Source organism: Zophobas morio, unplaced genomic scaffold (genome assembly GCF_036711695.1).
Source record: "Zophobas morio isolate AGI-343-1 ecotype UQ-CSIRO unplaced genomic scaffold, CSIRO_AGI_Zmor_V1 ptg000023l, whole genome shotgun sequence".
NCBI lineage: Eukaryota > Metazoa > Arthropoda > Insecta > Coleoptera > Tenebrionidae > Zophobas > Zophobas morio.
Genome location: NW_026972128.1, coordinates 14,102,010 through 14,123,277, shown reverse-complemented (window position 1 = coordinate 14,123,277; position 21,268 = coordinate 14,102,010). Strand labels below are relative to the sequence as shown.

Sequence of the window (21,268 nt, the reverse complement as noted above, 5' to 3'; positions counted from 1 at the left end):
TACTACCGTGCTTTTAAAGCGTGTTAATAAAAAGTACAAATCCTGCTTGAGTCTTATTTGCAAGGCTGAAGTTATTAAATGTTAATAGCTTCGTAGTTATTATGTTCTAGATTTTATCAATGCAGTTAAGTATGACTTTTGATTACTAATGTTGAGATTATTTTCAGACATCAAGCGAATAAGTACGTGAATAATGGAGTATAAAACTACTTAGTTAATGACCCATTTAGATGAACTTCTAGCGAAAAATAACCACTCCTTTAAAACGAATGTCACATATAGCAGGTAATGGCGATGTGCACATGAAATGGAGTCTGACTATGTCGCATAATGATAAAATCATTGCAGAATCATACATAATTTGGATATTTTACCACAGTAGGTATTTTCTATATCTACAGCATTATTTTAATTATGTGCTAGAAATAACTTGTTATTTTTCGATACTTTTTCAATACTTAAAAATATCGGAAATAAATAATTGCTTCAAAAACTTCGTGTAAAAGTATGTCTGTAGAGTTAATATTTTTAGAGAAGTATAACCAACATTTCTTTAACAAAAAGTTTTATAAAAAATTAAGCATTATGTTATGCTGCATATATTAAGAACGACTTTCGTGTTAAAAGGATTAAATTAACAAATTTTAGGAAAATTTAATGAACGATTTTTGGTTTAATAAGAAATAGTAATTTATTACTTGAATTTTGGTCTACAGTTAATTTGACTCCGATTAGTCAAGCCACTAGCCAACACGAGTCTGTCAACAAACCCGTATTTCAAATCTTCCATGGTTTCCATATCTTAATTATAACCTATCATCATGTTCTTTATCCATCTTTTTCATATTGTCAGCATGATAATCCACATGAAAACACAGAGTGTATAATTTACAGTCTAAATATTTAAAAACTTTTTTGTTCCTTAAAAAATTGACAGCATTTTTAAAGTCGCCCCAAGCTGTTCGTTCGGATGTAATGTGTCTCATATAAGTTTCCCAACCAGAACCCCAAGAAAAACGCAGCGTTTTCTTATGTAAAAGATAGATAGTTGAATCAAATACGATAATTTCCTTCTTTCTTCCTGAAGCATAAATTATTCCGCTTGCATGGGTCGTTTCAGAGAAAAGTTATACCTAATGTATGTAAATTGGTTCATGAAAGCGTATTATTAAAAGACCAGCAAGACCCCACTTCGAAGAATAGTTTTCCTAAGCGTTTATGTAATAGTTTTTGAAATATTGCCATTTATTTTTTATCGAAAGTAAATTAATGTCTTGGTAAAAAATTTAAACAAGTTTTTTTGTGCAAATCTCTAGATATTTAAATAAAAATTGTAGTAAACAATGAATCTACAGGTTAAGCAGGATATTATACACAAAGTTTTTAAATTTTGTGGGACAACTTTTAATAATAATAAGTAAAAACACCAATAACAACAGTGTTGTGTTACTAGAATCAGGAAAATGAGAGACCGTTTTTTAGAACATAAAAAAAAATAGGCGAACGCTAAATTAATGATAATCGAGTCCATCGGGCCACTGGTTGCTATCATGTGTCCTCGATGGGTCATGACCCCTAGAATACGAAAAATTGGTTTCCGTCTATCTGTCTGTCCGCCGTCCTTGACGATTTTTGTCAGATAATCTCCGAAACTACTGGACCGATCGTTGTCAAATTTTATGTGAATGTTATGAATATCATGAAGATGGTAACACGCTGACCAAACTTTGTCGAATCATCCCCACCCATAATATGATGATGTCTCCTCATAATTGTACATAGTAAATAGGTTTTAAATCGTTTAAAATAACATAGTTCTAGTCCGTCCAAATTTTTGGAAACAAAAATTAAAATTTGTATAACATTTTGCAGATGTTTTAAAGTTATCATAAGCATGGCAAATTTTTAATCAAAATAAGTATATTTGCCTATCCCCCCAAAAAAATTGATGACGCCACTCAAAATTTTGTCGAATAAATCCTATCTTAAATGTGCAAAATATGACGAGTTTATACTTGTGATTTATCGTTGCATTAATATTTTTTAAATTTGCTTGGACAGGGGATTAAAAAAATTAATGTATGAGTTAATTTATTTTGTTGATTAAATCAGAAACTGCAAAATTGAATGCTCTGCAATCTTCCAGACGATTTAAAGTTATTATAAGCATGGTGGATTGTTAATCAAAATATGTCTGTTTATTCCCCCTGAAAAATTGATGACGTCATTACATAATTTTGTAAAGTAAACACTCATTTCAATATGCGCGTAGCACGCTTTTTTACATTGATTTCGACGATTTTTTTTTAACTCTGTATTAACAACTCAAAAGAAAAAATATATCACTAAAGCGCTAACAACGCCAACGTTCCGTTTTGAAGTAATTTTTTAATATGTAGTTATTTAATTACGTCATTAATATTCTAGAGGGTATGACCAAATAAATTCTAATTATTGTTTCATAAAAGTACATCAACATTAGTATCTTTAAAAAAGCTCATTTACCTAAGACAATCTCTTTTTAGACACATTTAGTTAGTACTTGGTAATCTTAAAGTACAACTAAAATTTCTCGTTAATCAGTTCAGTTGTTTTGGAGTTAAATCGCCAACAGAGAGATCGCAGATGACAGAAACTGACAGACGAAAGACGACAGACTAACTCTACAATATTTTTATACTTCATTAACTGTGAAACGCCCAAAAATAAAAATGATGACCTTCTATCACAAAGCTTTATTGATAATGTAATTTATTTTATTTATAACATATAGGGCTTAACTTAAAAAAATAAGTTCGTGCAATCAAAATTTACTCTGATCTCAAAACCTTATTGAGTAACTTCAACAGAAGTGGGCGGAATTACAGTAGTCAGCTGTTTACTAATCCATCTCCAAATTCAAAATTTGGCACTAAGATTATGCAATAAGTATATTTTAGAAAATATCCAGCGAATTTATTTGAAACCCATGTTCCCATGTAGCTTCCTGGATACTTTAATATTTGCGCAATAAGCAGGATAAAATTTTAAAACTGTACCAGGTGCCTTGCTTTATTTTTAAGATTTCAAATAAAATCGGTATATTTTATCGATTATCTCAGAATAGATTCATCGAATTTTTCTGATATTCTAAAAATACAGAAGTTATAAATATTAATACGTTTATCCACATTAAAAAGTTGATGACGTCATCTTAGTGAGATACCCAATTTCAAACATTACACCTCTGGATATGGTATTTTTTTATGCTTTTGTAACATTTTTGTATTTTTTATATAAGATGCCTTAAAAATATTACTCCTACAACTGAATTATTAATTTACAGATTATTTTGAAAACGGCGCCTGGAATTTTTTTGAAATTTTGTAAACACAATAACGTGATTAATGTTACTTTATGCATATAATTAAACTCATTAGAATTATAATAGGTAATCGTCTATGAAACAGTTATTAAACATATCTTTATTAAAATATATTACCTGATATGTCTCAGACGCGAGGCAAATTTGAAATAGAATAAGTAATTTCAAAAATTTTGGGGTTGTTATGTAACACATGTCAGTGTTATTTACTTCTGAATTCACGACAATCAGGGGCTCTAAAACCTGATCAAACAAGTTGATTTTATTTTTAATTGTGGAGAAGAGAAGTTCATTCTAATATAACGTAGGTACTATTTGAAAATTTCACATAACGGATGTTCGATCTGTTATCATGCTTTTTTGAGCTAAATTTCAAAACTGTGACGTTGTTTAAAAACATTGTTCAGTCCACAAAAGATATTGCAGAAAGGTAAAAGAGGTAAGAGTAAGTGTGTTAACTGCTCAAAAAACTAAAAAAGTATAATATGAATATCTATAAAAAAAAAACAAAAATAGCAAAAAATTGGATACTAAAGGTTTTCTTTAGGGAAATCCGCCGAAAAAGTTCTGGTAAGATAAGCAATTTGTTTTTGTGGGAAGAAATCGTCCATAATTGTGACTGTAGGAACCATTAATGTCGAAATTGATCGCAATGAATATTTAAAGAAAAATTATTTCCATTATACAGACAGCAAGACCTGTTTCGAGCATGTAATATATTCTCATTAGTAGAGAACTGAATCCCCTAATTACCTAAAATTATGTGGATTAGACAGATATTAAGGAAATGTCAAAAACGCGCACGGAAAAGAGGAAAGTTGAAAAAATTTGGATGAATTAAAAATAATATGGAAAATAGGGTCACGTAAAATGAGCAAAGGGAGTTTGCGGAACCTAATGAAAGATACGAAAAGATAAGATTTTTTAAACATTGTTAATATATATGTCAGCGCTGAATACATACCCTATTCATAAATAATGTTTAGTGAATCGGCTCTTACCACTTATGTCTCTACCAGAAAGCAAATTATCGATTTTTAAGTAAGTATCTATTAAACTTATTGGTCGGGGCAGAAGCCGTTGTTACCTAGTATTTTATTTTAAGTTAAATTTGTTAATTTTGAGACAATATATTTGTTGCAATTAATTTTAAATAATTAAAAACGTAGATTAGAAACAATATTATTTTTATTTCATGTTCTTCTACAAGCACGTCTCATAATAACATTAAGGTTGTCAAAATGTTCGAAATATCGGCTCATTTAAATGCGAAACTAATGAACACCTAATACGTGTTAATTAATTTGACGCGCAACGTTTTTTGATGTGTGTTAATGTTTCACCGACTCCTAACAACATAATAGCAATTTTGTAAGTAACAATATTACGCTATTGTTCTTTCCTGTGCACAACGGCACGCTCTTTTCATGAATAAGCAATGAAGACCGTAAAATTTGAAAAAGGTATAGGGTCAGCAGTGTCTCGTTTAAAATATGAGAGAAGATTTTTAATTTATTACGGTCAGATTCATTCTCTTTGAATAAGTGGGACAAAAAGAAATAATTAATCACAATCCGCATATTTCAGTATTTTATTCCACAAAATGGCAAATATTAAGCAACCGCAATCAAATTACAGTGAATGCTTTAAAATGCTTGAAATTTATCTCTTAAATGTTGTATTTATGCGCTTTAAATAGCTGCTATTGAGTTTGCAGTGTTCGTGCGTTCAGCTATTATTTATTAACGCTAACAGCAGAAAACAGTATTTCTTTAGGTTAGTTTAGATTTTAGTACGTGGGAATACTGGATGCGATTGAACCTTCTCCAGAGAAAAGAGCGCGATTTACTAGAGCTTTTGTACGATTTGTTTCTGAGGTACATTCTATAAAATTACTTTCTGTAAACGATCGAAGTAATATTTATCACGAAGAAAAACCACTTTTATTATTCTCACAACGAAATAATACTCGACTGTCAGTCCTTAAACTGGGAAAAATGAAGTTACTAAAAATAATTTTTGTATGAATAATATGAAACAGCAGTAACACGTAATTGTTTCTGATGAATCCTTCCGTATTGACAAGTAACTACGTATCGTTGTAAAGAAAACGTTTAATTACGTCCTATTACTATTACTTATTCACATAGTCAAATTTAGAACACACACCTGCTAGACTTCATTTGTTTTCAAACAAATGAAACAATATGTAATCATATTAAGTAATTATTTACTTGAACATGGCTATCACTGGATAAATGGGTGTATCTGAATGCAACAAATGCGGCTAAAATTCGATATAAATTCAAAAGCTTCGTTCTCAAAAGAGATCTGAAACATTCAGCGTGTGGCTCGTAGGATTCCAATTCCTCTCGAGATTGGATCAAGATTGGACCGATGATACTCTTAAAACTCTATATTTTAAATTTGATGTGAGCGAATCCAGCCAACAGAAGCAGGAAAATACAGCTCGGGCATCTCGACGACACATATTTAACAAAGAATAATATATCAAAGTGACTTCGTGCCTTTTCAACACAAACCTTAACATTACATAAATTGCCAACATAGGGCTTTTAATATTTTGGGAGATTTTTAAAAGGGCTTTCTAATGAAATTAATATTTTACGGCTACTTAGCTCAGTAATTCACTGGAAATGAATTTTAGCTCATTTTGTTGGCTAATTTTCTAGCCGTTATTGTGTGCATTTGTGGCTTATACGAGTACGTAGACTAGACAATGGCAATATTTTATACTGTTCAGATATCCAGATTTCGATCGCACACGTTTAATAAATAATGTAATGTAGAATTTATCATGCAGCTTAAATCTTTAAGGTCTCAACAAATAGCAATCAAAATTTATAGCGAACGTTATACTGATGTTTTGGAGTAATAAAAGATTTTAAAATGATGGAAGTTTAATTAAACAAACATGTTTTTCCACAATTGGAGGAACTTTACAAGGTGGGTTGACGACACACTTTAAGCGAAAAGGATTTATAGTGTAAAATTAATCGTAAAAGCACACAGAGCACAACGTTTTCTCCAAGTTGAGATAAAGGTACTGAGAGAAAGCATCAGTTTAAGATCCCACAATAAAGATGTTTTTCAGGCATGGTTTATTCTCTTCTCTACCATACTAAAAGTACATTTTCTCTTAGCTGCCACGTTTATTTTGAATATGTATAATAGATGAACAGACCATAACAAACTGTAGTATTGTTGAACTGTTAATAAATTTAAAAAAATGTAGAAGACTACTTACGTTGTAATAAAGTACATCGTTAGTTTTAAAAAGTAAGTAATAAAAGAATTACACATAGTTATAATTGTCACAATTTTGAAAAGTAAAATGAACAAGAGTTTTTCAGTTGTTTACTCATTTGATTTTTTCTCTTGTTAGACAGTTATCTTTATTTAATATGCTTTAATAATAACAACATTTATTAAAATATGTGTAAGATGACAAAATGGTTCCTTAAAACTGTTACTGAAATGTTGTACTTATCCAAAAGCGCTTCTCAAAAAAAAAAACAGAAACTATTTTAACAGCATTAAAAAAATAAAATCAAATTTAAAATTTCAAGTGCTTTTCTAAAACACTAAATTTACTCTATAAGTTCTTTGTGCCCTAGATACAGCAGTTTCAAATTTCTATAGAAAAAATATCGGGTGATTTTTTAAATTTCATGGGTAACTAGAGCAAAAAATCACCCGATACAAGGTCCAACGGGATTGCGTGAACACACAATCACATTTTTTACATGCGAAGGTTTTTATGTAAACATTGTTGACAAATTTTTTATTCCTCTACAATTTGTCTATGGTAATTTTGGAACACTTGCATCTAGAGCTATATGAGTTGACTACACTTAGTATTACTTTACCTTACCTTAACTATAATGATAATAACTGTATATCCAGTTTTATTTAATACGAGAATGGAATGCATACTTTAAAAATATATATTGAAGGAACTTGACATTTATTGAGAATCTAGATGTTTTTAAGTACTAATATAATACGTGAAAGCAGTGTGAAGTGAATAAAATACATTAATGTAAGCAAATACGTAAGGAGCCGATGTGCTTATTTATATCGTTTTTAATTTAAAAGGTAAGTTCATAAAATTAACCTGGAACGAAAAGTTAGTATTACAAAGTGATTATTGAAAACTTTTTCTTTTCTTTGACAAGCATTCAGTTCTAGGAAAATAATTACACGCTTTGTAACGTTGGTCTTATTTCCTTTGAAAATTAAAACTGCCTTTTGTAACGTTTGAACTTATCCAAACAAGCCTAAAGAGAAATGCAGTTTCAGAAAATGAGTTTTTTAACGCGGAATAATTTAGAATACCTTGACAAGGAAAGCGTAATAAATTTTACATGACTTTTTGAAGTTTATCAGTAGTGAAATTCAATAATAGGTATATACTTCTTAAAATGTATGTAACAGGTCGCTATTTCATACTATTTATCATTTTCTTAATAATAATTATTAATCGTTCATTAATTTTTTTTATTCATTATAATGAGCAAAAATGAATAAATTTTAATTTTTATTTATATTTATATTTTAAATGTAATCATGAAATGTAACAATAAAATTTTATACATTTTAGCTACAGAACGTAAAAAAAAACATGAAAAAGTTTGGAGAGTTAGGCAATTTTCAGTACAACAAATTAATTACTACCTTAAAGAGTTTGTATTTTTCCGCCTATTTTAGTCTAAAAATAAGATACAATTTCCAAAATTTGACGGATTTTTGGAGAAACAGAAACAGAAATACTGTAGGACATATATTAAATACAAAAACAGTATTTGTAGTCAGTACATTATTTTGTATAAATTCCATCTCAAAGCAGTAGCAAGATATCAAAAATTTGTCGACGGATAATTTAAAGTTATTTAAAACTTTGTACTCGTTATTTAGTATCTTAATTTTTTGACATCAGTGCTACCATTTCCACAAAAAATGTAATAAGACTTAAGTTATTTAACAGCTAAATATCTAAATTTAGGGAATAATGACGACATGAGTATTATGCTCCAGTTAGGTATGATTTTTGCCCTTGCGTGGCAGAATTTGTAGCTACGTTCCTGATTTTATCGTTATTTACCACTACAACAATAAAGCAGAAATTACTCTGTTATTTAATAATTCTGCAAAAGTTATAATGAATTTTTATAGTTCCCACAAAGTTTGAAATTTTAAATTGCTTGTACCTATCAAAAGAACGTAACGTTTATTTAAAATTTTGTTTATTCAGGGTTGGAGGCTAAATGTCTTTAATTTTATTTAGCCAACGAAAGATATAACAGAAACTCCTTCTAAATCTCTCGAATTATTTATAATGAAATTTATTTTTTGCTACTAGCTGTATAAAGATGCTGAATTTTGTTGTAGATTATAAAAAAAACTTCCACACAATTTGACGAAGAAAGTATCTGAAAAAACATAACCACAAAAGCAGTATGCAAGTATTAAGGAAGAAATTCTGTTATAATTAAAACATATTTGATTTAAACGTGATTTCATCTTAAGATGTGACACGTTTAGATTAGGGACAGACTTATATGTATAACTTATATAAAAAGTGAGGTTTTGTAACACAAGTTAATTCAATTATCGTCAGTTATTATGCTTGCTTCTAAAATTGTAAAAAATATTTTTTTGACATTTCTGAAGCTGAAAGGATAATAAAAATTTAACTACATTGTTTTTGGTTTATTTATTGCTAAGTAGTGTTTAAATTCGGAGTTGGACATGAGGTTTCTTGTTTAAAAATTATTTAGCTGCTACTTCTGGATGAGAATTCGGTAATTTTGGGTAGGTGTGAATCATATTGATTTTGCGTCACGCTTAGACATACCAATTCCAATTCTGCTTAATTAGTTATATTTATGATCAATTTATTATTTAAAATTGGTATTGATTTTTCCCGACACTGTAAGTTTCCCTATCAAAGCGCTAATTGTTATTAAATTAACTTCAGAGGTAATTCGGCATAACCACGCTTGTCATTTGCAGACCGTGCTCACATAAGCGAGAAATTCTGAAACGTGTTATTATATAAGTCAATTTTATTTTTTTGGTGTCATCACTTTCGCACCATTTGATGTCTTTTATACCTTGTACAGCAAAAACCGCTTTTAACAATCCTCTATCCTACAAACACTTTTTTGTTAGCAGTTCTGTCGAGTAGCGTTTGTCGTAAACCTTTCAGTCAAGAAATAACCGCCCCTAATCAAGACGGACCGCCCCCGTTAAAACCAGCTAGAGAGAGGATTTTTTCCTTAGAAAGTTTTAGTTAGACACGAGAAACAAATCACTACAAAAAATTCTTAATTTTCTATATATATCCACTGTCTTAAGAGATTTATTGATTTCATAAATGGTAGTGACAAGCCCACCAGAACAATTTATTGGTTTTATCGAGGTCGAAATATTGGTGCTGGTTGTTTGTTACGTAAAAAGTTACATTTCCATGTTTGCTTTATATCCGGGATTGTTTATAAAGTGGAAAAAAAAATCACTTACTTATGTAGTGGGAAGATCCATTTATGCAGTAGACAAAATATAAGAGAATCACGAAATAAGTTAGAAAGTTCAGAGAATGCAATGCCATTCTCGTCCAATTCAAAGCACTGTTTTTTAGACAACATCCATCTTGATTTCTTGAGTTGTATTTCACGTCATTGACAAACTATAGTTTAAGTTGCACTAGATTTGATTTAGACTAATGTTTCCTTCCACATGTGCCTCACATTCTCCCTACTTTTCACAGGACACCCTCACCGCAATACATCCCCTCTTGCCTTTCAACCTCGCCCTGTCTGTAACAAAATGACATTATTAACATTATTGTTATAGTCGCGATAAAGCCAAGGCCCATAAATTACACCTCTTTTATACAGTGAGTATAAAAAAAATCATACACATAACTGCTTTTAACAGATTCTACATAATTCCATGAAATATCTAGGATTCCATTATGTATGAGGTGTTTATCGCGTAATCCCCCGTAATGATATATTGCTGTGTAGGGGTGGTTAGTTCTGTATTAATGAAAACTTGTATTGCCTACTGATTTCTCTTTTTCACCCTCACCGACAATAAAACTTTCCGACGCGAGATAAAACTTTTTAAAAGGAAATAGAAATGGAAATTCTTCTTCAAACGCGTTATGGTCGCTGCTTCTTTACTGCAGAAGACATTTTCGACAATTTTCCCGACATATTTTTCGAACGACGGAGGAGGAAGTTACATTTTGCTAAATCGTTTTTGGCTCCTGTTGGCATTACTTACCTCGCACTATTATCGTCGAAGCGCGGCGATTACAAACTCTTAAATTTGAGTCAAGGGTAATCCCCGTTTCGGCGCCGAGAAAGTTGTGGAAGTTTTAGTGTACACAATACACAAACACCCCTCCGTACGTCATGGCGTAATCTACCCCGTGTTGAAAACTACACTGAACTTAACTTCGAATCATCCTCTCAACGGCCTGAAACACCCATGCGCAACAATCTTGCTGCATTTCGCAGGAATTATGAAATTTGTAGCGGTAAGAGCGATACGGGGACCTAGCTGGAAGTCATTTCGAAGCTGGGGAAATTACAGGTAAGTACAAACAATAATAACAACCCTGTTGGATAGCCGTAACGTAATTTTGTTCTCGCATGCTGGCAACAAGTAACGACGTGTTAGGCGAATTTAGTTATAGATAGAAATTTCTGCATCGATGGAAAAAGGTATTAATTTTTAATCAAAAAATTCACTTTAATTGCAGCTCTGAGTAAAGTGACATTTTATAGGATTTAACTGTCCTGGATGATGCATGCGAACAAAATAGCGTAGGGAATAATAGCGCACGAGTAAAAAAGCTCCCTTTCAAAAAAAAAACGCAGATTTGCCATTCAGATTTTTAATAATCAGTGAACAATTTAAAATCCTAATTTGAACGTCATAAAATCCCCGATATTTTGTAAGAGCGATCATGCGTTAATCAAAATTGACGCCATTTTAAATATTTCACATATTTTTCGGTCCACAAAGTGTACACATGACCTGCTGATTTTAGTGTGTAAAATAAAAAATTTCTACATGTGTGACCACCGAGCTAAAAAGCAAATCCTATTTTTAATTTTGTTTATGGTTTACAGTTAATGGAATTACTAAATAAGGACATAAAATCAAAATGCAAATTTATTAAACACTTGTCAAAATTTAAATTCAATATCCTCCGAAGACGTATAATAATTTGTCCCTGATAACGTTTTCATCTGGTGTCGTATTATGTCGTTTTTATTGCCCCAACGTAAACTAGAGAAGTATGGTAATAGGGTCCATTTGACGAATAGCTATTTTCATGTTTTCTGGACGTTTCATGGGTTCCAAGACATAAAAAGTTAGGTTTCCTTTTTCCGTCTGTCTGTAGGAGTTTTTATTAGACACGTAATATTCGAAACTACTGAATAGATTACTGCGAAATTCTAAGTACATTTTAGAATTACGTCACCTAAAAATTGTACCAAGTACCTACTTCCTATTTATAATGTGCACAATTATATGCTGCTATTTTTGTGGTTTAGAATAATTATTATTATTGCACGAGAGATCGTATCGAGTAGACGTGTCTTAAACATCTCTGTAATTGTAATACATAGAGAGCGGATTTCTAGGTTTAATGCTTTTTGTGAAAAATGTAAGCACTTCAAAACTTTTTTATATCTGTAACTATGATACAATTTGGAGTCATTTGACGCATTTTTTTTAATGCTTATTTGCTTTTTTTTTCAATTTTATGCATATTAAAACTTATATGCTTATTTAATGCTTTTTTCGACGAATATGAGTTTTAATGCATATTTTGTTCAAATGCCGGCATTGTCGGGATGACAAATACTTGTTAGCTAGCCGTATCGTATCGTATGCATTTTACCTGGACTTGACCATTGAAGTACACTTACTCAAGACCCTTTCTGTGAATGGGTTCCGGTCGTTTGGGTGACAAAATTTTATTATAGGATTGGAAAAATACTCCATAGATTTTATGACTTTAAATCTTTACTTCCGTTGATAATGAATTAAAGCTTTTAACCAGATGTTCTTTTTCGGCATTTTGCGGCAAGACCGTTGAAGATTTTCTAGAAAAAAGATTATTGTACCCAACTACCTACCTTAAAATTTTTCTAATGGAAACTTTTAAGTAAATGAACCGTTTATTTCACAACCATCAGTCTATCGCATCTGTCGTAGTACAGTGTTATACGTGGTTCTCCCTTGTTGCGTGTTGAGTTCTTTTTGGTAATATTACTAATATTTTAAAAGAATGCCGAAAGTAAAATCGACGCCGGATGAGTGGATAAGGGATTTTCCAGAATTAAAATTAGAAAACAACAAAATATTCTGCAGAGCTTGTGTGAAAACCGTAAGCCCACTAATTTTTTTTTTATCTATTTTCCTTTGTTAATCCCTGTATATGTACGTTGTTTTAGATTCACAATGATAAAAAATATAACGTGACGCAACATGTCAGAACGACTCTTCATGTAGAAAGGAAGAAAATGTTTGAAGTTTCTAAAATTAAACAGCAGACCATACATGAATCTGTTGCATCTACTTCCACAAAAGATGAGCAGTTTCAGTTTAGTCCAATATACCTTTAAAAAAATTGGAGAAAGGCTCTCTTCAAGAATTTCTTGAAAAACTCTGCAATCGACATATTCCGGTTGAAAGTACTCTCCGAAAAAATTATGTAGGCCCAGTGTTTCAGCAAGTTTACAACGAAATTAAACATCGCATTGGAGATAATTATTTATGGTTCGCTGTCGATGAAACAACCGATAATTTTGTGGAAGATACGTGGCAAGTTTAATTGTTGGAATCTTAAATGAAAATTTCCCTAGTCGAGGGTATGTAGTAAGTTTGAAAATGTTAGATAAAACAAATGGCAATACGATTACCAGATTTGTAAATGACAGTCTTACGTCACTATTTTTGCCAAATGCCGTACCGGCGAATAAAATTTTATTGATGATCTCGGATGCAGCTCGTTATATGTTGAAAGCAGGGAATAATCTAAAAATATTGTACCCCAATTTAATTCACTCTACTTGCATTGCCCACCGTTTAAACAGAGTGGCTGAAGAAATACGTTTGCAGTTTCCTACTGTTAATAAATTAGTGGCAAATGGTAAAAAGATTTTTGTTAAAGCCCCACTAAGAGTGCAACATTTTAAGGAAAAATTTCCAAACATACCATTGCCCCCAGAGCCGATTATAACGAGGTGGGGAACATGGTTACAGGCCACATTTTATTATGACACATATGTCAAAGAATTTGAGGAAGTAGTTACGGAGTTTAGCGAAGATTCTTCTCAATCAATTAAAGACTGCATAAATATTTTAGAAAACAAAGATTTGCGACAAGATCTAGCTTTTCTAAGAAGCAATTATCAATCCCTATGTGAGGTAATAGAAAAGTTAGAAAAACCCAACATGTTGTTGGTAGATGCCATAAATTTAGTGAAAGAATTTAAACAACAAGCAAACGCAGTAAGGGGTGATATTGGTACTAGAGTATCTCAAAAACTTGACGAAGTGTTAAATAAAAATGCATGTTTCGGTGTTCTTTCCGACGTTGCTCGTGTTTTACAAGGCCAGAGGGTGGAAAATTTGGAGTTAGATTCAACATTAGTTGCAAAATTCAAATTTGCGCCAACAACGAGTGTGGATGTTGAACGCACGTTCTCCAATTTTAAACACATTTTAAATGATCGGCGAAAAAATTTTACAGTGGACAACCTGGAACATATTACAATCAGAAATTGTTTTAAAGAAAACTGAAATACGTGTGTAAAATATAAAGTCTAGGATTATTGTAATAATATTTTATCCAAAGTTCTAAGAAGTGTTCTTTGATTTGTAATATGATTATGTTTTTAATGCTTTTTTGCTTAAAATAAAACTTTTTTATTGAAAATGTTGTGCTTATTTAAGCGCTTATTCTTAATTTTTTTGTGCTTATAAATCCGCTCTATAGAATACAATTTTACCACTTATAAGTGAGTAATAAGTACCAATAGTGTCAGAAAATGCCTGCTGTTTGCACAAAGTGTAAGATGTCAATTACCCCTACTGTTCCGGGATTGAAATGTGTGGTTTGTAATACATTTTCTCACATCAAATGTACTGAAATATCAAGAGCCCAGTATGACGTAATAAAATCTACTGAAGGTATAGAATGGAAATGTTCTGACTGCTGCAATATCAACTTATCCAAGGACCCTAATGGCACCTTAAATACCACAGTTAAAAGAAATAATCAGTGATATGGGGAAATCAGTGGAATCGCTGAAGGTTCAATTATCTGAAGCAAAAAAACTTACTGATGTGAATTTTGAGGAGATAATACACGATTTCATCTATCTCAGTATAACATCATCAGAAACTCTCGTGATAGATTGCTAGATCTTGTTTTCTCAAACACTAATTGTAAGGTCAAGCGTGATTTAGTTCCTATTGTTGTAGAAGACTGTTACCATCCAGCTCTCTCAGTTTTAGTTGATTTGACAAGTGATAGTACAAACTCTTTTCCAAATAATGATGTAAGTCAATCAAAGTCTTTTAATTTTCGTAAAGCTAATTTTCCTTTGCTTTATCAGGAACTTTGTGATGTGGATTGGTCTTTTTTAAGTAATTTGAAGGACATTGATACCATGGTAGAACATTTTTACACCTATTTATATAAAATATTAAGAAAACATGTACCAACATATAGAGCTATTTCCAAAAAAACTAGATTCCCACCATGGTTTGATAGTAACATAATCAGTAATATTAAATCCAAATCGTATTATCATAAGAAATATAAAAATACATTTTATTACGCAAAGTTCAAATTTTACCGTAAACTGCTAAAAAATTAAATAGCTGCTTCACATAAAAAATATCTTGCGAATATAGAAACTGATGTTAGGAACGACCGCAAAATATTGTGGTCCTACGTACAATGCAAAAAAGCTCTGACACGAATTCCTAGTCGAATGATATATAATCATAATTTCCTTAATACTCCTTCTGATATTGTTGATGCATTTGGCTCTTATTTTCAGTCTTCTTGTACTCAATCTTCTGACAATAACTCCAATATAGATACTTACAGTTTAAACACACCAACGTTCTATATTAAAGAAATTACTGAGCATTATATACTTACTCAATAATTCATCTACAGCCGGTCCAGATGAATTGCCTAGTTTTTTCGTACGTGACTGCAAATATGTATTTATTCAGCCTTTATTAGCAATATTTAATACCGCCCTCAAGAATGGTGTCTTTCCATCGAAATGGAAGCTGTCTAAAGTCATACCTGTTTTTAAATCTGGAGACAAAGCTGATGTTTCCAAATATTGTCCGATTTATATCTTATGTAATCTCCAAAGTTCTTGAAACTATTTTATACTCTTACATATATCCTCATATGAGAAACTTTATTTCATCACAACATGGTTTTATTGACAAACGTTCAACTGTCACCAACCTGGCATCTATATCTCAATTTATTGCTGAAGCGATTGATAACCAATCACAAGTGGATGTAATATATATACACTTGTTTGTATTGATGAGGCTGATACTTGTTTAAACTCCATATTAATTTTAATAATAATGAAAAAACTTTCAGAGTTTAAATAATATATTTGTAGCCACTGCTACACGTGTTTCGGTACACAGTACCGTCTTCAGGCAGAAGAGAAACTGGGGTTTTACAGAGCTATTCCTGAATTTATACCTGATTTAACAATGGTGTTTTTAAAATTTATGTTAAGTAAGGGAGACTTGTTTATTTCGGTTTGGTCGTTCATTAGTGTATTTAATTTATTGTACCTATTTATTTCCAGACATTCTAACGCGTTTAATTTTGCTCCTTTATTTTCTATGTGTAAAATTTTGAATTCGTCGTTGAAATTATGCTGTTCTTGGATAAGGTGGTTCGCGTACGTAGAATTTGATTTTTTGTTGACAAATGCTGATTTGTGTTCTTTTATCCTTTCCTCAAATTTTCTCCCTGTTTGTCCGATGTATACTAAGGGGCAGTCACCACAACTTAGCATGTAAACTCCAGAATTTGATTTCTTAGGTGACTTGTCTTTACTATTGTTTATTAATTTATGTAAAGAATTGTTGGTACGGAAGGAAATTTTATAGCCTGCATTTTGCAGTATTTTTGCAGTTTTAATAGAAAGTTTTCCAAAATGAGTTAAAATGTTATATTGATTGGTTTCTTTAATTAAAGGATATATTAATGCTGATGTGATTTTTTTAATTTTCTTTTTTAACATATTATCTGTGATCTCGTCCGAATAACCATTGTTTTTAGCTATTATTTTTATTCTCTTAAGTTCGACCTCAAAGTTATTTTCAGATAAGGGGACAGTCAACAATCTGTGTAACATTCTGCCTGAAGACGGTACTGTGTACCGAAACACGTGTAGCAGTGACTACAAATATATTATTTAAACTCTGAAAGTTTTTTCATTATTATTAAAATTATATATACACACTTTTCAAAAGCTTTTGACCGCATTGATCACAAAATTTTAACATCTAAGATTGAAGCATTTGGTATTACAGGTTTGGTTTTACATCTTTTAAAATCATATATTTGTCATAGGTCTCAGTATGTCTTCTACAATGGTTTCTCTTCTCCTACATATGAAACACAATCCGGTGTACCGCAAGGAGCCAATATTGGGCCGTTATTGTTTATAATACCAACTATATCAAAATGTCCCCTTCTACTGTATGCTGATGATGCCAAGTTGTTGCGAAAAAAAGAGTTTCGCCTCTGGTATGGTTGACATACTGAGTTACCGTACTCTTTTGCCTTATTCTTAACCCTGCTCCTGAAGATGCCAGTTACGAAAGTGTGCGCAACCTTGAGCCCAAAAACTCAATTAACACGGTTCTAACGCGGAAAACGATCATGTAACAATTAAGGTTTTGTTTAATTCTTATGTTGTAGCATGTTTACAATATGGATGTATTATTTGGAATCCAGTTTATTTCATTCATTTAAGCGCTATTGAAGCAGTTTAGAGAAGATTTCCCAAATTTTGTTGGTTCAAAAAACATGATATCTATCCGCAGCGGGGAATTGATAATTCCATTTTGTTAGCTAAACTTGGAATGCTATTTTTGGATAGTAGAAGACAGATCGCCATTATAACGTTCTTTCATAAAATCGTTCAGTTTAAAATTGATTGTGCTGATTTACTGGCAAAGATTTCATTTCATGTTCCAAGGGCTATGTTGTAGAAGAGCATTGTCTTTATACTCTCCTGCAGCTCATACAAATATATTACTGGGATCCCCAATTAATTTAATCTGTATGTTGTACAGGGTCATTATAAAATACTGTAGTCAACTCACCTATGAAAAACAATTGAAATTTTTCTCGTGCCGCTAATCACCAAAATGATTTCAACTCTTTTGAAATGTCACGAACGTCGAAACAAATCTATCAAATGTGTCAAAAATTGATATGCCAGGTTTGCGGATTAATTTCATTTTAAATAGACACGAAAATACGCCAGGCCAGAGCATTAAGGGTTGCAGTGTTATCGAGCATTTGTGAACGCCACTGCAATACATTTCAGTTTCAAAAGTTGTAAATTGTCAGAAAAACGTTTCAGGGCTTTGTCATGAATTACACCTTGGAAAGTCGATTGGAGTTGAACAGAATAAATCATCTGGTCTGTTTTGCAAAGAAGCAATAATTTTGAAATCCAAAAAGTGAGGTTAAATTTGCCGAAACCAATGAACACGGTAATTAATTAAAAAATTACATTTTTATAGGTACCCTGAAGGTAAAAATTGTGAAAAATCACGTAATGGACAATGGCAGAGCAAGTCTTATCACAGTTAACGAACACTACCACTGTTTTAAAATGACAATGAGTACCTAATGAGTTTTTGCAGTAAATAATTTTGCCAAAGTTGTGATCCCGCGAAAGTTCTGTTTGTAAATTGTAAGGAATCGTCAAAATATTGTACAGGCATGGTTTGTGACCGGTGCTTTTCTCTTGAAAAAACACAACTGAAAGCCTTGATCTTCATCCCTACAATAGGTGAAAACTGCTATGTCCAAACATTACCTTCAGCTTTGCAGTTTCTAGATATCTGAAACATGCCAGATCTGCATAACAGGAATGTCAAAGAGGTTCTACCCAAAACACCCCCACATGGCGATCCTAATATCAAGATTTTTCAAAATTTTTATAACAAAAAAGATGAAAAAACCAATAAAATTTCAGGAGCATAGTGTTAAGAGTTCTGTAGATGATTACGAGACCTCTTGAAACAACAGAATGTTTAATAAAGATTTTTAACCTTCCTAATAGTAAAATTACAATTATTACTAAACAGTAAGTTGAAATAAGTTTTAAAATAAGAGAATGCAACTAACACCGAAAGAAAAATGAAAGTTACTGAAAATAAAAAACTTTAATGCAGTACCTACATACACTTTCTACATTTAATTTTGTTTATTGATCACATTCATTTACTTGAAAACGTATCGGGCCTATGAATCGTCGTCTGGAAACAGCTAACCACACACCAACCTTCATTGCGTGTGATGGTGTTTCTTCAAAAGCGTGAGTATTTTCTATACACCAAATTCTGAAGTTCTGTCAGTTGACATAGCCTAACAGATGAAACCAGGCTTCATCAGAAAACGACAAATTGAGAATCCCGTTATCGTCCATATCAGCTTGAAACCAACGACAATACCCAACGCGGCGTGGAAAATCAGCTGGTTGCAGCTCCTGAACCAACGAAATCTTGTATGGATGCATATGTAACTTCTCTTTTACGATTTTCTGACATGTGCTGTATGGTACTCCGGACAGTAAAGATTTTTGACAAAGCTTTATTCGGACTTTGTTCCATTCTCATCCTTAAATCTTCAACAACGTCTTCACTAACTTGAGGTCTCCCCGTCGGTTTTCATTTAGAAACGCTACCAGTGTCGTTAAATCTGGCCATAATTCGCCGTATAGCGTCTTCAAAGATTCTTCATCAATGACAACAGAACATTTCACCAGATACTCGTTTTTAGACGCCTCCACAGAGTACACTCCATCCCCATCCTCATTTAACACCCCATTACGGTAATAGGGCATGATGATTGCTCCAAAGAACTAAAAAAATCATTTGTAACACTGACCATAGTTATTCCTTTGTGTTCATTACCTGAGATTATTCCACAATGATCTGCAGTTTTGATAAAAACTGTTTTTTGAGACACTTATTAAAGTTCTAACAAAGGGGAAGACAGCAAAAATGAAAACAAGACAAGTCAATTAACGTACAAAATGTGGGAAAACGTACCAGTAATCAGTACAAACGAAAAAGTTATTGACATCTGACAGAATTTGATGAAGCGTTGAAACAGTGCAGCCGCTAATGTCATACTAATGTGGCGTTAAAAATAAAAATTCCAATATTAGTGTTAATTCTTTCCACAAAACTGAAAAAGGCGGCACACAATGTCACCAAAGTCATGGCCTTCTTCGACTACAATATTTTATAATGACCCTGTATAATAATAAGTTTAAGGAATTGGAAATTAATGAAATCAATTTATTTTAGGAGATTAGCGACGAACATGTTAAATTAATAACTCTAGTTTATTTTTTGTTAAGTAGATTATTATTTCGATCTTATTTTTTTGCTTATTTTATAATTATTAATATTGCTTTGTAATGGGTTCTAGGAACTGTAGGGCAATAAAGGTTAAAGGTTAAAAATCAAAGTTGCTAGTTTATCTTAGAAAGATTTAGATATCTAATATGGATACCATAATCTTTGGTATTTTTGAGTTTAAAAAAGAGAACTGTGGCCCCAAATGATTCACCTTAGAATTAGTATCACATTTTGATACAAAAGAAGTATTGAAGTTATGAAAAAAGTATATTCGCTGCAATCTGTACATTTCCATTTGCATAATAATGTACACTCAGTTTGGGCACAGTGACGTTGAAAATTCTGTGTATAAAGTACCACAAACCACAATTATAGTTAAAAATATTGATCCTAAAATTGTATCAGGAGGAGGCAATTATTTAAGCAGCACATTATAACTAATTGAAAAAATAAGAAATTAGAAAAAATAAAAAAGTAAGTAACTGGTCAAGAGGATGAAAATAACGAAAGCTAGTACACAGCCAGGGAATTGGCATACAACCATTCGCTTCCCTGCCTTATGCTATAAATAACTATTTGCAGGTTATGAGTAAAATGGTAATTAAATTAGGATCTAAATCGATTAGGATAGAAATTTGGCAAAAATTTTCAACGAAAACAAAATTTGTACTTACTGAAGGATTGATGTTAACAATACCAGGAGTAAACAGGCATTAGCAGTATACAACAACACGCATCAACAATTTTACAGTTTATCTGAAAAATTACGCAGTGAACTCTTTTGATAACCCAGCTCAGAAGGTCATAAAAAAGGAATGCTGTAAATTAAATAAGAAATTAGCTACGTGTTAAATTAAAATTAAATTCTAAAACGTTAGTAATGTTTCATTTATTGTTATATTTATTGTTGACATGAGGATTAATTAAGCTCATGAATTCTACAACGAAGAAAAAAAATTATCTGGTCTGGATTTCTTTGACGAGAAATTTTTATAAAAAAATTGCGCCTGGATAAGTAAGAGGGCAGGATTTACAGTCCGAGGGAAGTACTCCCTGAACTCTTAGGGCTAATTTGTTTTTGTTTGTCTTCGTTCTACTGTATTGTGCCTTAATCTGAAATTATAAATTATTATACAGGGCTTTCATAAATCATTCATACATCCAAGTAGCACTGATTTGCTTTTC

At 31.7% G+C, this 21,268-nt stretch overlaps 1 protein-coding gene across 2 annotated transcripts in view; it reads right to left on the bottom strand.

Annotated features, from left to right (window-relative positions):
- LOC135134486 (lachesin-like) overlaps positions 1-20,864 on the bottom strand; it is a 59,699-nt gene extending 38,835 nt beyond the window's left edge. Inside the window, exons 1-2 of one of the 2 annotated variants that reach the window (XM_064063182.1) lie at positions 20,758-20,864; positions 9,911-10,206 (exon numbers count right to left, since the gene is read on the bottom strand). In XM_064063182.1, the coding sequence (XP_063919252.1) occupies positions 9,911-9,998 (88 nt within the window). In that variant the 5' untranslated portion in view covers positions 9,999-10,206; positions 20,758-20,864. Of the gene's footprint in view, positions 1-9,910; positions 10,207-10,678; positions 10,814-20,757 lie in introns of those variants that run through there. The other variant, XM_064063183.1, reaches the window with a different exon arrangement.
- Between the last annotated feature and the right edge of the window lie 404 nt (positions 20,865-21,268).